At 40.1% G+C, this 16,109-nt stretch overlaps 1 protein-coding gene across 1 annotated transcript in view; it reads left to right on the top strand.

The window, feature by feature from the left end:
- The first annotated feature begins 13,793 nt into the window (after positions 1-13,793).
- LOC124622928 (myrosinase 1-like) overlaps positions 13,794-16,109 on the top strand; it is a 197,487-nt gene continuing 195,171 nt past the window's right edge. The window contains exon 1 of the mRNA XM_047148718.1: positions 13,794-13,932. Coding sequence (XP_047004674.1) covers positions 13,794-13,932 — 139 coding nt within the window. The remainder of the gene's footprint in view (positions 13,933-16,109) is intronic.

Raw genomic sequence — 16,109 nt, 5'->3', positions numbered from 1 at the left:
CTTCACCATGCGCTGGTCTTGTCCAGACTAGATTATGGCAGTCAAGTTTATGGCTAAGCAGCTACTTCCACTTTTAAACTGCTTGGCGCTGTCCATCATTGTGGGGTACGTCTGGCTATTGGTACCTTTCGCACTAGTGCTGTTTATAATCTCCTCACAGAAGTGGAGATTCCCCTCTACACATACAATAGAACCAACTCGTGGTTTCTTATGCAATCGCCAATGACCAATTTCCTGACCATAGTGTGTACCCTGTGCTCTTTGCCAATGAGGGATGTCTTCCTCCTGACACCCACCCATGGGTGGGATTGCCGGCTGGCATGCGTCTCACTTCCCACTGTCGGGATCTCCATCACCACCCACTGGAATGCACCCCATGTTTTCCTCCCATAGCCCCCCTTGGATGGTGCCTAGATCACGGTCGAGGACCAATCTATTCCAGGTTCCTAAGATCTCTGTCGCTCCTATGGTTTTCCAGCGTCTTGAATGCGCCATCCTCGCAAAGTTCCAGAGTGCCACCATCGTTTACACTAGTGTTTCAGTCGTTAAGGTGGGATACGCCTTCACATCTCCTACTGGCTTAGAACATCATTTATTGCCGAGATCATGTAGTGTGTTCACAGCTTCTAGCCATTCACAGAGCCTTCCTTTTTGTTTCTTAGGCCTCACTCCACAGTGTTTTAATTTCTTCAGACTCAAAGAGCAATGGTATGAGAACGGCTTTTGGCCAATAGATGGACAAAATAACTTGCTTTTGCTTGATACCTGCTTTTCGTATAAAAATCATACTCCTTTGGAGCAAATTATCCCTCCTGAAAAGTGCATAACTTTGCAGTTCATACCACCTGGAACATTGAACAAAATCAGCCTCTGCATGTTTGTTTTTTCCGTGTCTTGAATGTCGACCATGTCCATTTTGTGAAGTGGTATACATACTTTCTTTACAAGGTTGATCTCTGCACCTCCAGGACACTCAGTTTCTGTCGTCACCCTGATGCACATGGTAAGTCATTACCAGCTAACATCTTTCGTGTCATAACTGCTAACGCAACACTTTCAAATGACCCTTACTAAAGATTTAACTTTCAATCTCGCACACAAATTTGAGACTCGTATATTTATTTATTTATTTTACAGTAGGATTGAAGCTTTCCTGACAACTTGCTAACGTACTTCCTGTTAGCTTTCATATCGGGATCTTCGCTTTAAGTTAGAGGAACAACTTGCCAAAACGCACAATGTCCACTGGTGCACAAAAATGAGTTTGATACGAAATCGTGTATTTTCTGACTCGCTGTACATACTCTGTCAGATCTTAACGAAACTCATTTTAAAAAGTGCTTTCAAATGTAGCAGATGCAATGAATGGCATTTCGTCGTTTAGTATGGACGAATAAAACAGCATAAAGTCCCTAAATTTAATTTTTTTAAACAAGTGGCTACAATGTAAGACTGGTGGACTGCAGTGAAACCTTTTGATTAGACTTGGCTACTGTTTCTATGTTTCGGAACAGTGTATCGATACGTGGAACTGTTTCAGTGTTTCGAAACGGCTATGTTTCACTGTTTCGAAACAGTGGTGTTTCATTCCGCTCTGTGTCGGATAACGGGACCTGATTCGATCTCGAGCCAGCCACAGAAACTGTATCGTTGTTTCAAAATAACGCTGTTTCAGTCCACTTGTGCTTGGAACGAAACAGTGATGTTTCATTTCGCTTTGTCTCGGACGAGATTCGGGCACGGCACAGATACGGAAATATGTTTAATATACTACTTCATCGAACTCTTTAAAGAGTGTCGAAATCCTTTTGACACACAATAGCATGAAGCTTAAGATTTCCGAAAATAAAGATTCGTTTCTAATTGACTGCTCTATTCCGAAATGGCGTAATATTTACTTTATAAACACTAACAAACAATAAAATAAAGCACACTATTCGCATTGAAAATAATAAGTGTGAAAAAGATTCAGTTAAATTACACATCTCCTGCTTATCTGTTGATGTACAGTAATCATATTAAAAAACGCAAGTAAACCTACAACATTTTGAATTAGAAAAGGCGTAGAGTGGCAGTTTTTAGACACATACTTAAATTGGATGCACTTGAAAAGCAATTTGATTGACGGATCATTTATGATGTAATGGTGAATGGGAAGGGCTGGGAAGCATGGTGGATTTATAGTAATGATTCTAAACACCTTAAGGGACAAAAATTTTTTTCTCTTATATTTTGTCATTTATTCGAATTATGTGGCTTTATTTGCGAGTCTATAGTCAATGTGCCTATTCTCCACAATGATTTCTTTTGTGTGCATGGGTATTAGCAGGCCGGGTATATATTATCCATACTAACGAAATGTTGGAATCCCAGTAGCGTATCCACTGTTTCTGCAGTTTTTTGCCGCCTCCAATACAGTTCGTGTTGATTCTTCTGTCTTCAGCTATGGCGTTACGAAGTCCGGTGTGGGATTATTTTATGAAGATAAATCCTGAGAAAATTAAATGTAACTTGTGCTCAGCAGTGTTGTCGTTTAAAAGTAGTTCAACTTCTTGCTTAAACAGACACTTGCGACATAAGCATACAACAGTTAATTTAAGTGAAACTCGTTCGAAATCAGTCTTTATGAATCTGGGCAGTGACGAAACCAGTTCAGTTTCCACAGCAACTGTTCAGGAATCTGCCATTCCAGTGCCTGTGCGTCAAGATGAACAATCTGTGCAAGAAATACCCAGCACTTCCACCAGTTCAGTTCTGGGTAGGTGTGGTAAACCAACAAAGATTACTGGATTTGCATAAGGACCAGTGCCTTCATCCAAACGAGCCAAAATAGACGAACAGATTTTAAGACTTCTTGCTAAAGAATACCTTCCATTTAATGTAGTTGAGAGTGTAGAGTTTAGAAAATGACTTATTTATTAAATGAAAACTATGTACCACCAAGTAGAAAAAAACTCTCTCCCACAGTTTACTCTCTCAAGTGTTCGACAGCACACTAGTGCGAGTAAGATTTGCAGAGCAAGCTGCATCCTACATCTGCATTACAACTAATGGACGGACATCTGTGAAAAATGAGAATTATACTGCAGTGACTGCTCACTTCATTGATGAAAACTGCAATCTGAAGTCATATTTGTTATCTAGTTTTAAATTCCATGACAAGCATACGGCAGAAAACATTTCCAGTGAATTAAGAAATGTGACTTCAACTTGGGGTATCACCAATAAAATTGTAGCTTGCACTACAGATAATGCACCTAATATGGTGAAGGCAGTGATGATGTGCAAATGGTGGCATGTACCTTGTTTTGCAGATGCACTGAATTTAATTGTGCAAGCAAGCCTTGAACCAATTACAGACACAAGGGCAAAGGTGAAGTCAATAGTGGAATTTTTCAAAAGAAGTCCTCAAGCACTTGAGAAATTACACAATATTCAGAAGCAAATGGGCTTCCCTATTTTAACACCGAAACAAGATTGCCCTACGAGATGGAATTCCACATATGAAATGTTTGACAGGCTTTTGAAAATCAAAGAGCCTTTGCAAAACACCCTTGCCATCCTCAGTGTGGATTCACAAACAAAACTGTCCAATGAAGACTGGTTAGTTATTGAAAAATCTTGTGAAATACTATCTCCTTTTGAACAAGTCACAACAGAAATTAGCAGTGAAAGAAATGTAACCTTGTCAAAAGTTGTCTTATTAAGCAAAGGTTTACAAAGTCACTGTCTGAGACTGAAAAATTCAGTCACAGCAAGGAAGCCACTAATACAGTAATTGCTAAACTTGAGGATGGAATCTGTACCCGCCTCGTTCAACAGTTTGCAGATAAAGCAATTGCTTGTGAAGCAACATTACTGGATCCTCGCTTCAGGGAGCATGGTTTTCCAAAAACTGGGCATCGATTAAAAGAAACAAAAGATTTCAGAAAAACAGCGTAACTGTATATCAGAAACTTGCCTATATACATTTGTTTATAGGCCTAATTCTCGTAACGTTTTTGGAGAATCAGAGTTAAAGTATCTCGTTTAATTGTCCTTTTTTTCATTCCATCGAGTGAAATATATAATAAATAGCGTATACCTTCATTGTTTTAATACAGATCTCAGAAAAACAGCGGAATTTTAAATCAGAAACTTGCTTATATACATTTGTGAATAGGCTTAATTCTTGTAACGTCTTTTTTGATTTTCGGTAATTTAATTGATTTATTCTAGCTAAAGTATTATTTTTGCCATGAGTGAGAAGTGCCTGACTTGCCGTAGAATTGTTAGTTCCGGGGTTTGGTGTGATGGATGTAGTAGTTTTTTTCACTGGGGGGACTGCAGTGGCGTGGGTGTTGGGAAAGTGGATCAGGCTCATCAGTGGTTATGTAGGATTTGCAGCAGAGATAGGAAGATAGTGGAACAGGAGGGTAAAATTGCTGCCCTTCAGGCTGAGCTAGATCAGGCTAGGGAAGATCTGGACAGGTTAAGGAGGGAGAAGGGCAAAGAGAGGTGGGAAGTGGCAACAGGTAGCAGAAGGAACAGGCCTAGAACTAAGTCTGACAGTTTTGTGGTGAATGTCAAAAATAAGTTTGACCTGTTGCTTCAGTTAGAAACTGATGAGCCTCAAGCAGAGGTAGGTGTAGACAGGACACAACAAACTTTCAATAGGAAATTGAAAAAGAATGTAGGAAAGTCATCGAAAAGGAAGAAAGTTTTGTTGTTAGGCAGTTCTCATGCCAGAGGTGTAGGCCAACTTCTGCAGGAGGAATTAGGACCAGAATACCAGGTCACAAATTTTTTCAAACCAAGTGCTAGTCTGGATCAGGTGACAAAGGATTTAGGTTCACTCTGTAAAGGATTTACCAGGGAAGACACCGTGGTTATTGTGGGAGGGCCAGGGAACAGCATCGACAGAGATCCTGGGTATAGTATAGAGTGTGACCTGGTAAAGATTGCGTCGGCATCGAGACACACCAATGTTGAATTTGTATCTGTTCTGAGACGCCATGACCGGCCTCATTTGAACTCTTCTGTTGGGAGAGTTAATTTGGAGTTGGAACGGATGCTTGGGTTGGGTGCGGGGGCTCATATTGGTGCGGTTCCTGTTGATTATCTCAGTAGGTGGGACTATACCAGGCACGGCCTACATCTTAACAGGAAAGGGAAGGGGAAACTGGCTGGGGTAATAGCAGGAAATTTAAGGGGGGGAGGCACTGGCATGAATGGTAAAATACCAGTGGTTACAGGTGTTGGAGCAGCACCTTTTTTAGGATAGGTAAGACAGAAAGATGTCAAGTTCTACGAGAGGTCAGGATTGAAACAAATCTTCAGTTTAGGAAAGAAATTAAACAGCACAATTCTAGCACATTTGATCACCAATCACAGCTATCAATCATAAATTTTCACCAATCACCAGAAATTTTATCTCCACCAAGTTGTATCTCAGTCCTAGGTAATTGCATTGATGAATTAAGGTCACCCAACCCAGTTGACATAATCTGCCTCTCTGAACACCATGTGACCACTGGTATAGGAACTAGGCCTAAGGACAATGAGAAACTCAGACAGGAGAGTACTGCAAATGTTAGAATAAGGAAAGGTTCTCATAAAAGTATAATTAAAAATAATGTAAGTATATTTCATCAAAATATTGGGAGTTTAAAGAATAAAGTAGATGAGCTTCTGGTTTGTTTAGAAGATTTAGAAGCTGAGAATGAAATAGATATACTATGCCTGTCTGAGCATCACATTGTTACTGATATGGATAAGGTAAATGTAAGTGGATATAAGCTCTCTGCAAATGCAATGAGAGAAAATATGGAGAAAGGAGGAGTTGCCATATATGTCAAAAGTTATCATTGTGCAAAAAGTATAGAAACAAAAAAGTTTTGTGTAGAGAAACATATAGAAGCATGTGCCTGTGAGCTTAAATTAAATAACTGTATATAGGTCCCCATCAGGAAATTTTCATCTATTTCTGAAAAATTTGGACTCCTTGTTGTGCTATCTGTCAGACAGGGGGAAGCAAATTATTATTTGTGGGGACTTCAATGTAGATTCTCTGAAAGAGGGTAATAGGAAAAATGACCTTGAAGTATTACTCGGTTCTTTCAGTTTGACACTCGTTATTGATTTTCCTACTCGGGTGGTAAAGGATAGCAGCTCACTGATAGATAACTTCTTTATAGACCAAGATAAGTTTAACCAGATAAATGCTCAGCCTGTTGAGAATGGTCTTTCTGATCATGGTGCACAGCTAGTTACAATATATGACATACCTCCATTCAGCAATACTAAACAGTCCTCCAAAGTAGTACGTTCAGTCAACGATTTAACAATTGAAAATTTCAGGGAAAGCCTACAGCAGTTAGACTGGGATGAGGTGTACCGTGAATCTGATGCCAATTTAAAATATAATTTATTTCATGACATTTTTGTAAATGCATTTGAAAACTGCTTCCCCAAGAAAATAGTTAAATATACTCGCAAGAAACCTCGTGACAAACCATGGCTTACTAAGGGTATAAAAATATCTTGTAACCGGAAAAGGGAAATGTATCTGACAGCAAGAAAGAGTAGTGACCCAGAAACTATCAAAAATTATAAAAACTACTGTGTTATATTAAGAAAAGTTATTAAAAAATGCAGGAGTATGTGTATCATGTCTGAAATCAGCAACTCTGATAATAAAATTAAAACAATTTGGAATATTATTAAAAGAGAAACAGGTCAACCAAGAGCAGAGGAAGACAGTATTACCATCAAATTGAATGAAAACTTTACGAACAAAAAGTCAGAAGTTGAAAATATTTTTAATAATCATTTTCTAAATGTTGTGGATATAGTAGGATCCAGGTGTTCATTAGAAGATGCTAGGCTGTTAATGGAAGAGGCCATACCTATGCAATTTGATACAATTGAAATCTCACCCACTTCTCCCTCTGAAATTAGGAAAATAATAAACTTACTTAAAAGCAAAAACTCACATGGAATTGATGGCATTTCCAGCAAAATACTAAAAGCTTGTTCTCAACAGATAAGTAAGATTCTCAGCCACCTGTGTAATAGCTCTCTGGAACAGGGCATTTTCCCTGATAGACTGAAATATGCTATTGTTATACCTTTGCATAAAAAGGGGGATAGATCTGATGTCAACAATTATCGTCCAATCTCCCTTTTAACAGCTTTATCCAAAATTTTTGAGAAAGTAATGTATTCAAGAGTAGCTTCACATATCTGTAAAAATGAAGTACTAACAAAATGTCAGTTTGGTTTCCAGAAAGGTTTTTCAACAGAAAATGCCATATATGCTTTCACCAGTCAAATTTTGAATGATATGAATAACCGAACACCACCCATTGGGATTTTTTGTGATCTCTCAAAGGCTTTTGATTGTGTAAATCATGAAATTATGCTAGACAAGCTCAAGTATTGTGGCATGAGTGGGACAGTGCACAAATGGTTTAATTCGTACCTAACTGGAAGAGTGCAGAAAGTTGAAATAAGTATTTCTCGTAACATGCAAAGATCAGCACATTCCTCAAACTGGGGAACTATCAAGCATGGGGTTCCACAAGGGTCAGTCTTGGGTCCTTTGTTGTTCTTATTATATATTAATGACTTGCCATTCTATATTCATGAAGAGGCAAAGTTAGTTCTCTTTGCTGATGATACAAGTATAGTAATCACACCTGACAAACAAGAATTAACTGATGAAATTGTCAATACTGTCTTTCAGAAAATTACTAAGTGGTTCCTTGTAAACGGACTCTCACTGAATTTTGATAAGACACAGTACATACAGTTCCGTACAGGGAACGGTATGACGCCATTAATAAATATAGACCTTAATCAGAAGCATATAGCTAAGGTAGAATATTCCAAATTTTTAGGTGTGTCCATTGATGAGAGATTAAATTGGAAGAAACACATTGATGATCTGCTGAAACGTTTGAGTTCAGCTACTTATGCAATAAGGGTCATTGCAAATTTTGGTGATAAACATCTTAGTAAATTAGCTTACTACGCCTATTTTCACTCATTGCTTTCATATGGCATCATATTTTGGGGGAATTCATCACTGAGGAATAAAGTATTTATTGCACAAAAGCGTGTAATCAGAATAATAGCTGGAGTCCACCCAAGATCATCCTGCAGACATTTATTTAAGGATCTAGGGATATTCACAGTAGCTTCTCAGTATATATACTCTCTTATGAAATTTGTTATTAACAACCAAACCCAATTCAAAAGTAATAGCAGTGTGCATAACTACAATACTAGGAGAAAGGATGATCTTCACTATTCAAGATTAAATCTAACTTTGGCACAGAAAGGGGTGAATTATACTGGCACTAAAGTCTTTGGTCACTTAGCAAATAGTATCAAAAGTCTGACAGATAACCAACAAGTATTTAAGAAGAAATTAAAAGAATTTCTGAATGACAACTCCTTCTACTCCATAGAGGAATTTTTAGATATAAATTAAGGAAAAAAAAATTTTAAAAATAAAAAAAAATAAAAAGAAAAAAGAAAAACAAAAAACACAAAAAATAAAGTTGTTATATTAACTTAAGTATGTTGTTAAATTAACCTAATTATGTCATGTATTAGAAAATTCGACTTGTTCCACATCATTACGAAATATCGTATTCATGATCCATGGAACTAGTATTAATCTAATCTAATCTAATCTAAACCATAATTAACAAGTGTTGTGCAATACGACAGAAACCCACTCGGTGTTCTACAGAAAATCCGCCACCAGCCAAACCAGTTGAGGGGAGCACATTCACTTCTAGCAGTGGCAACATTTGGCAACATTTTGACCAAGCTGTAGGTAGCTTGATCCAATGTGTAGACAATCCACGTGCTGCAAGTATAGTCGAGCTTGATAAATATATGAAGATGCTACAGATACACAGATCACAAGATCCATTCCTGTGGTGGAAAGAAAATCATGTGTTGTTTCCTACACTGTTTGAAATAATGAAACGACGTCTTTGTATTATGGCCACCTCTGTTCCATGTGAGCGCATATTTTCAAAGCAGGGGCAAACAATAACAGACAGACGATCCCGTCTTTCAAGCGAAAAAGTATCAAAAATGATATTTCTAAACTACAACTTAGAATAAGTACAGCAGATCTACTCAGAAATGAAACAGGAAAATTTCGATTGTTTTTGTTCTTCTCTGGACAGAGTGCACTGAATTTATATTTGCTTGTATTTTGTTTAGTCCACTAAACTGTGCATGTAGCTACCTTACAAGAACATTTTTCTCAAATTTGTTGCACACAGAAGACACGTTTTTGCTCACCATTCAGTGAGTTTAATTTTTTTTAGTATGTTATTTATTCATTTGTGTGTTTGAGAATAATTATCTGATTTGTGTATGTATATGTTTGTGTGTATATTTTTGTAAATGTGCTGTGTTTGGTTATTGCACTATAGGCATCTTGATACTTGTGTATGATAAAAAATTCTCAGGCAAATCAACAATTGTACTTCGACACTTTTGTTTTTGGCGTTCAGATACTGTGATAAAAATTGCATTTCTACAACAATGTTATTTCATCTCTGATTTCCTGGGCAAGTATATAATAAAATGGTAATACGTCTGCTTGCTGTGAGTACTTGAGGGAACTCCATGTACCTGTACCTCAAACAAACTTCTTTAGCAAGAACTATAAGTGGTGTAGAGGCAGATCTGCCATGATACAGGTATCACAAAGGCATTACACTGTAGGAACTTCGTTAAATTTTCGTCTGGATTTTATACTTCAAAGAAACATACGAATCTCTGCATTTCAGTTACCTTGAAATGTTTTCCTATTCTATCAAGTGTACTTACTATGAGATGTATCCAGCTAACTTGTGAATGTTTGATGAGAAACTGCCATACTTGACCATTGCGCTATATCCTCCAGTCTGTTATGGTAATTTTTTGATCTGTGTGCATCAGTCACTTTGCATCCTGCTCTGTGTGACAAACAATGGAAAATTTAACTACGGGTAGTAAAAGTGTGAGTGGCATACTCATAAATGTTAATTCAGTGCCTCGCTTCCAGGATGTTCTCTCAATAAATTATATCTCATGATATGCCTTTTCAAGAGCACATACAGATTATCACTCATAAAACCTATCAAAATTATGCACTAGAATACAGGGAAACGAGTTTGGCAAAATCTGTTATGTCAAACATATTAAGTCTGACCTTGGCCAATTGGAAAGTATGAAAGTCACATGACACGAAAGCAGCGCATTTACTGCTACATGAAATATGGAACTGCAAAGACGCCTAAGTGAAAGTTTCACACTTTCTGCGATATGATTGGCGGTCTCGCACCTCATTTGTGTTTTTATGACAATATTTATACAGTAGACACTCAAGATTATATAATGTGAAGGCCTATGCTATTATAAGACACAAACTGTTTCACTGTTTCGAAACAATTAGGTGTTTCAGTTTGCCCATCTGTACTTTTGATTGACCAACAATGACTGACTGGCATTCTTTTTCGGTGCTGCAGCGTTGTTGTGTGTTATTGCAATCTAATCAAAATGTCCAAATAGCAAGTTGCATTATGTCCAAAACAGCTTAGGTGATAAGGCATGTTGTGCACCCAACAAACCGCATTTAGTCCATCACAAAAGCTCTATCTTGTAAGTGAAAAAAAAAAGTAATAAAACATTTTTATCAAGAGCTCTACCTGAATTTTCTGTGTAAAATTCGAATAAATTAATAAAATAAGTTTTTCAGTGTATGCCTTTCGCTTCTCCTGAAAATTTTACCCACCTTGTTTAATGACTTTTCTGACGTTTCTACAGCACAAGTGACTTGTCAAATATCCACTCTCCATTGTCGGTGACGGACTGGAGAGAAGCACGCGGCAGGATTGTATTTACTTGTTGCGCCAGTGCCTCTATAGGGAAGAGATTTCAAATTAATATCGACATCTTGACCAACTACAGAACACGAAAGACCGTTTACTGGACCCCTTCCGCCCCCGGTAGCTGAGTGATCAGCGCGACAGAATGTCACTCCCAAGGTCCCGGGTTCGATTCCCGACTGAGTCGGAGATTTTCTCCGCTCGGGGACTGGATGTTCTGTTGTCCTAATCATCATATTTCATCCCCATCGAAGCGCAAGTCGCCGAAGTGGCGCCAAATCGAAAGAGTTGCACCTGGCGAACGATCTACCCGACGGGAGGCCCTAGTCACACGACACTTTACCGCCACCCAAGCGCCTCGTATCTATGAAAGGACGAAACGAGCTTTTCTTCGTGAACGAATTGATGGAACACAGAAACGTGAAACTGATGAATAACTCTCGACCATTTTCTATCACTCCAGCGGCAGCGTGCATCGACACGACTGGAATACTATCGACAGCACCGCACAAAGGGCCGTGCAGAACCAAGTCGATCGCTGCATCGAATGACAGAAAATTAGTTTGCAAGATACGAAAAGCAGATCGACAAATCTATTCCTGATAAATGATGCGCAGTTGTCAACCTAAGTCAGCAACCATTGATCTCAAAGGGATTGTCTGTTACTATAAAGGAGTGATTTCACTGTCATCACCAAAAGTTTACATACGACGGATATAATTGCTGACACTGAAGCGGCCATCCGGACCCGTCCGTGTGGAAAAGCCGGGGAAACGGTCACTGAAACCGTGAATACACTGCGACGAGCAAATGCACCACCTGGCAACCTTAAAACGGGAGAGTTACAAGCTATCAAGAGTATTAAAATCAACAAGAGCTCATTGGTACCACCTGTCGACAAGGGAATTGCGACCGTTGTATTGAAGACCTAAGATTATGAGCGGAAGATGCATCATCCACTAGATCCGACGACCTACCGAAAGCTAAGAGCAAATCCGACGCAGCTTAGTGCGTGAAATACGAATCGGTTAATCAAGGCATCTTCCCCCTCTGCGAACGTACCGAGAAATCTGTGAAACACAGAAAGCATACCAACTATATGAATCATCAAAAATCCACATAGATGGCGTACAACAAGTCCAATCGTCAGTGCTCTTGGCTCACGGAAGTATGAAACGTTTGACCTGTCTGCTTCAGTTGCACAAGAGAAATAAAATAAAGGACTCGGGAAATTTCATTGTGAAGTGGAAGAAACTAAAACTTGGACCGAAGGACGCCCTGGTTAACTTTTATCTTGTTTCTTTGTTTGCCAGAGTGCCATTCAGTAACACTTTACAGCGTGTAAGTTCCATTTTCGAGGACATCACCACACTATTTCATGTATGTCTTATAAAGGGAAAGACTCGCTAATTAATGGTGCAAGGCTACTGGAGGTTTCTAGACCACAGTGTCATTTGGCACTTATAGTTACAAGGCAAACAGCGACGAATAACGAAACAGTTTTGAAATTTCATTACTAGTGACTTCGATGCATTTGGTACTAGGCAATAACTCAATATCAGTAACTCACCCTTAATTCTTTAAAGAAACTAACTCCATTGTACAAAACACAGGATGAGTATAGTCTTGTAAATCTTGGGTTCTATTTTAAGAAAAGCTAGTTTTTCGCGCATATCAATGTTTATGACGTCGCCTGAGCTATGTGCAATACAATGTTGGACGCCGGCCGAAGTGGCCGTGCGGTTAAAGGCGCTGCAGTCTGGAACCGCAAGACCGTTACGGTCGCAGGTTCGAATCCTGCCTCGGGCATGGATGTTTGTGATATCCTTAGGTTAGTTAGGTTTAACTAGTTCTAAGTTCTAGGGGACTAATGACCTCAGCAGTTGAGTCCCATAGTGCTCAGAGCCATTTGAACCAATGTTGGACGTTTTGGAGGTATGTGTAATGATCTACTTGAGTACTGAATGTAAAATATGTTGCTTATACAATTAGTAGTACAGACGTAATAAATGAAGCTGAAGTTTTACTGTATGAACAGCGAAAAGTAGTAACCAATAAACTTTTTTTTTCCTTTCATCGTTTTGAGAGGTCGTCAGCAACAAAAAGTTTCTTAAATGTTTGAAATTATGTATAAACTTCATTAGAAGTCGTTGTCTCATCTCAAATACTGGATGAACAAATTCTGGGTAATTTGTACGCTCTGGGTCACTCCGTCTCAAGACGTTTACACAGTTTTTAACGTTTATATTTATTGTATTCGGCCTTTAACGTAAGATTATACCTCTTACCGAGTGGATTATGACAGCATTTTAAAATTTTTAGGTCGTCAATAATTACATGAAATACTGAAAATCAATTTTTTGTTGCCCCTAGAAACCATTAGATAAACAGCCTGCAATGGTACTGGGTGAGGGATTGTTAACCATACATGTTGCACATAGCCCTTATTGTCTGGAAAGGAGGAGGACTGAGGGGTTGAGAACCACCTAGCTCCCATGGAGGGGAGCGGGTGCATATTACGTGGGCAGACATAGGGGAAGGAAGAGATGGACACGGGGGGAGGAGAAGATGGACCGAGAGTGGGGGGGGGGGGGGGGGGGGCGGGGGATGGAGAGAGAGAGAGAGAGAGAGAGAGAGAGAGAGAGAGAGAGGATATTACACTAGAAACACAGTTCTTTGTTTTCCTTTGTAATAGAACCCTGGAATAAATAAAAACCTGGCATTGCAGGGTATTCAGCTAACATGACACATCTCTCACTTGGTAAGGGAAAGGTACCAGTGCGCAAAGAAAGAAAGTATTTCCAGTTAAGTGTAGAGTCTACCCAACTAACAATGCCCTACAGATTTCTGTATTTGTCGAAGACAGGACAAGGGAAAAGTTGCGCGTGGCTTGCTGTTGCAGAGAGCAGCCTAATGCTGGTGCTACTGGTCGCAGTTGTGTCTGCAGTAGTAGCGGAGAAATCGGCTGTGGACTTGTCACGGCTGCCTGACGGCTTCCTGATGGGCACAGCCACGTCTGCCTACCAGACAGAGGGCGCCTGGAACGAGGATGGTGCGTATGGAAAGTTTTTGTGACCATTAGGTTTAGTGCCTTGTAGATTCCACTACTTCTGTGCATTATGTGAATGGTCTAAGACTAGAATGGTACAAGGTCACTACGTATATCAAAGAAGTCATTTTTCCTGCAGAGTTCGTTGGTTGTTTGAAATAAATGTTTTGTTTCATATCAGTGTCACTACTGGACAAGTTGGACAACTTGGTTCTTACCAGGAGAACTTAGATTGCACTCAGCTATTTCTTGTATTAGTGTTACATTAGTTGTAATGTACAGAAAGACTGATTAAAAATCTGTGAGGATTGCGTGTGTTGTGTACAGATGCAAGGGGAGTTGTCCACTGTCTGTAAACAGCTGGAAGCTGCGTTGGCCACGGTCGACAGGCTACAGGCCATTGCCCTTGGCAGTAGCGGCGTTGGGACACCTTAGACGAAAGCTTTGGCACCTATGGAGCCCATAGTGTCACCTAGAACTGCAGTTGCCACTGAGCCTTTAGATTCGCATCTACCTGTCGTTAGACACTTGTCCAGCGGTGACTGGCGAACAGTTGCGGGGTTTTGAATCTTTGGACGGATACCGCAAGTGCATATCGGCCCTACGACTGTCACTTTACGTATTAAAACAAATCTAAAGTATTGCCTACTGTTGAAAGTACTTCTGAGTCAGCACGTGACGCCTCTACTGCCAGGATTGTGGTTGATCTTCCTGAGAAGTATGGACAACGCAGAGCGTGTGACTGGTTGTTATTGGGAGCTCCAGTGTTAGGTGAGACGTGGGGCTCCTCAGGGAAATTGCGGGCAGGCCGGGGAAGAAGGCCAGTGCCAAGTTTGCTTGCCAGGGGTTTCGTCCGAGACCTGGAGTAGGCTCTGGCGGTAGTGACTCAGCGCACTTGGTGCACCTGGCAGCAAATCGTGGCTCATGTCGGCACGAATGAGGCCTGCCGTCTGCGTTCAGAGGCCCTCCCCGGTTCCTACAGGCGGCTGGCTGATTTCGTGAAGACAGCTAGCCTTGCTCAAGGGGAGGAAGCAGAGATATCGTTTTGTCCCCAGAACCGATCATGGTCCTTCACTTTGGAGCGTGGTGGAAGGTTTAAACCAGAGGCTCACACGATTCCGTGACGATCTTGGATGCGAGTTTCTCGACCTCCGCTATCGGCTGGAGAAATATAAGACCCCCCACTCAATAGATCTGGTGCACACTACATGTAAGAAGCTGCTACTATGGTAGTGGAGTACATGGAGCGTGGACACGTTGATCTTTGAGGATGGAGAAATCCCTCCACATGACCGATGAGATGCATACCAATCCCAGACAAGACAGCATCTGTCATAGCAGATCGGAGAAATAAAATGTTAATATAATATTAATTAACTGCAGAAGCGTCTATGGAAAGGTCCTGGAACTAATTTCGCTCACAAACGATAACAGTATCCATATTACAGGTACAGAAAGCTGAATGACTTTGAAGTTAACAGCAATGATATTCGAAACTCCAACTGAAATGTTTATCGCAAAGATAGGGTGAACACTGGTGGCGGTGTTTTTACAGCAATCAAAAATACGATAATATCTATTGAGATAAGTACAGACTCGGAATGCGAAATAATTTGCGGGAAGATAAGTGTTAACAGTGGATCAAACATGATCATCAGATCTTTTTATAGACCCGCCGCCTCCGGAGCAATGATGGCGGAATATTTGAAGGGAAACTTGGCGAACATTTTATAGTTTTTGTACTTATAGTTTTACATTTTATGGTTTTAGAAAGAAATGTCTCCTTGCCAGCTGTAGCCTAGGAGACTCAAGTCAGTATGGCGGGGGATACGGGCAGATAATCGTTTGAAATGGTTCTAAATGCCTTATCCGAAAATTACCTTTAGCATTAATTGAATGCGCAGCCTCTGTTCCTTCGAAAGAATAGACATCACGCAGATCCAGCAGCTGTGAAACACTGTATGTAAATTGAAGGGGGATTACTGCTATCAGCTGCAGCGGGACATTAAGCAGAATCAGCAGCGACGAGCGAAAATATGTACTGGACCGGGATTCGAACCCAGTCCCGAAGTAGAATTGACAGGTGGACTTCGGATAGGTGGTGCTCGATGGGAGAGTGAATCGGCCAAGAGGCGTACCGAGGTAGTCCGTGCAGTTGCGATAACGCTGTGACCCGGATG

This window comes from Schistocerca americana, chromosome 7 (assembly GCF_021461395.2).
Source record: "Schistocerca americana isolate TAMUIC-IGC-003095 chromosome 7, iqSchAmer2.1, whole genome shotgun sequence".
Taxonomy (NCBI): Eukaryota; Metazoa; Arthropoda; class Insecta; order Orthoptera; family Acrididae; genus Schistocerca; species Schistocerca americana.
The sequence above is the reverse complement of the archived record's forward strand: the minus strand, read 5'-3'. Positions and strand labels throughout refer to the sequence as shown.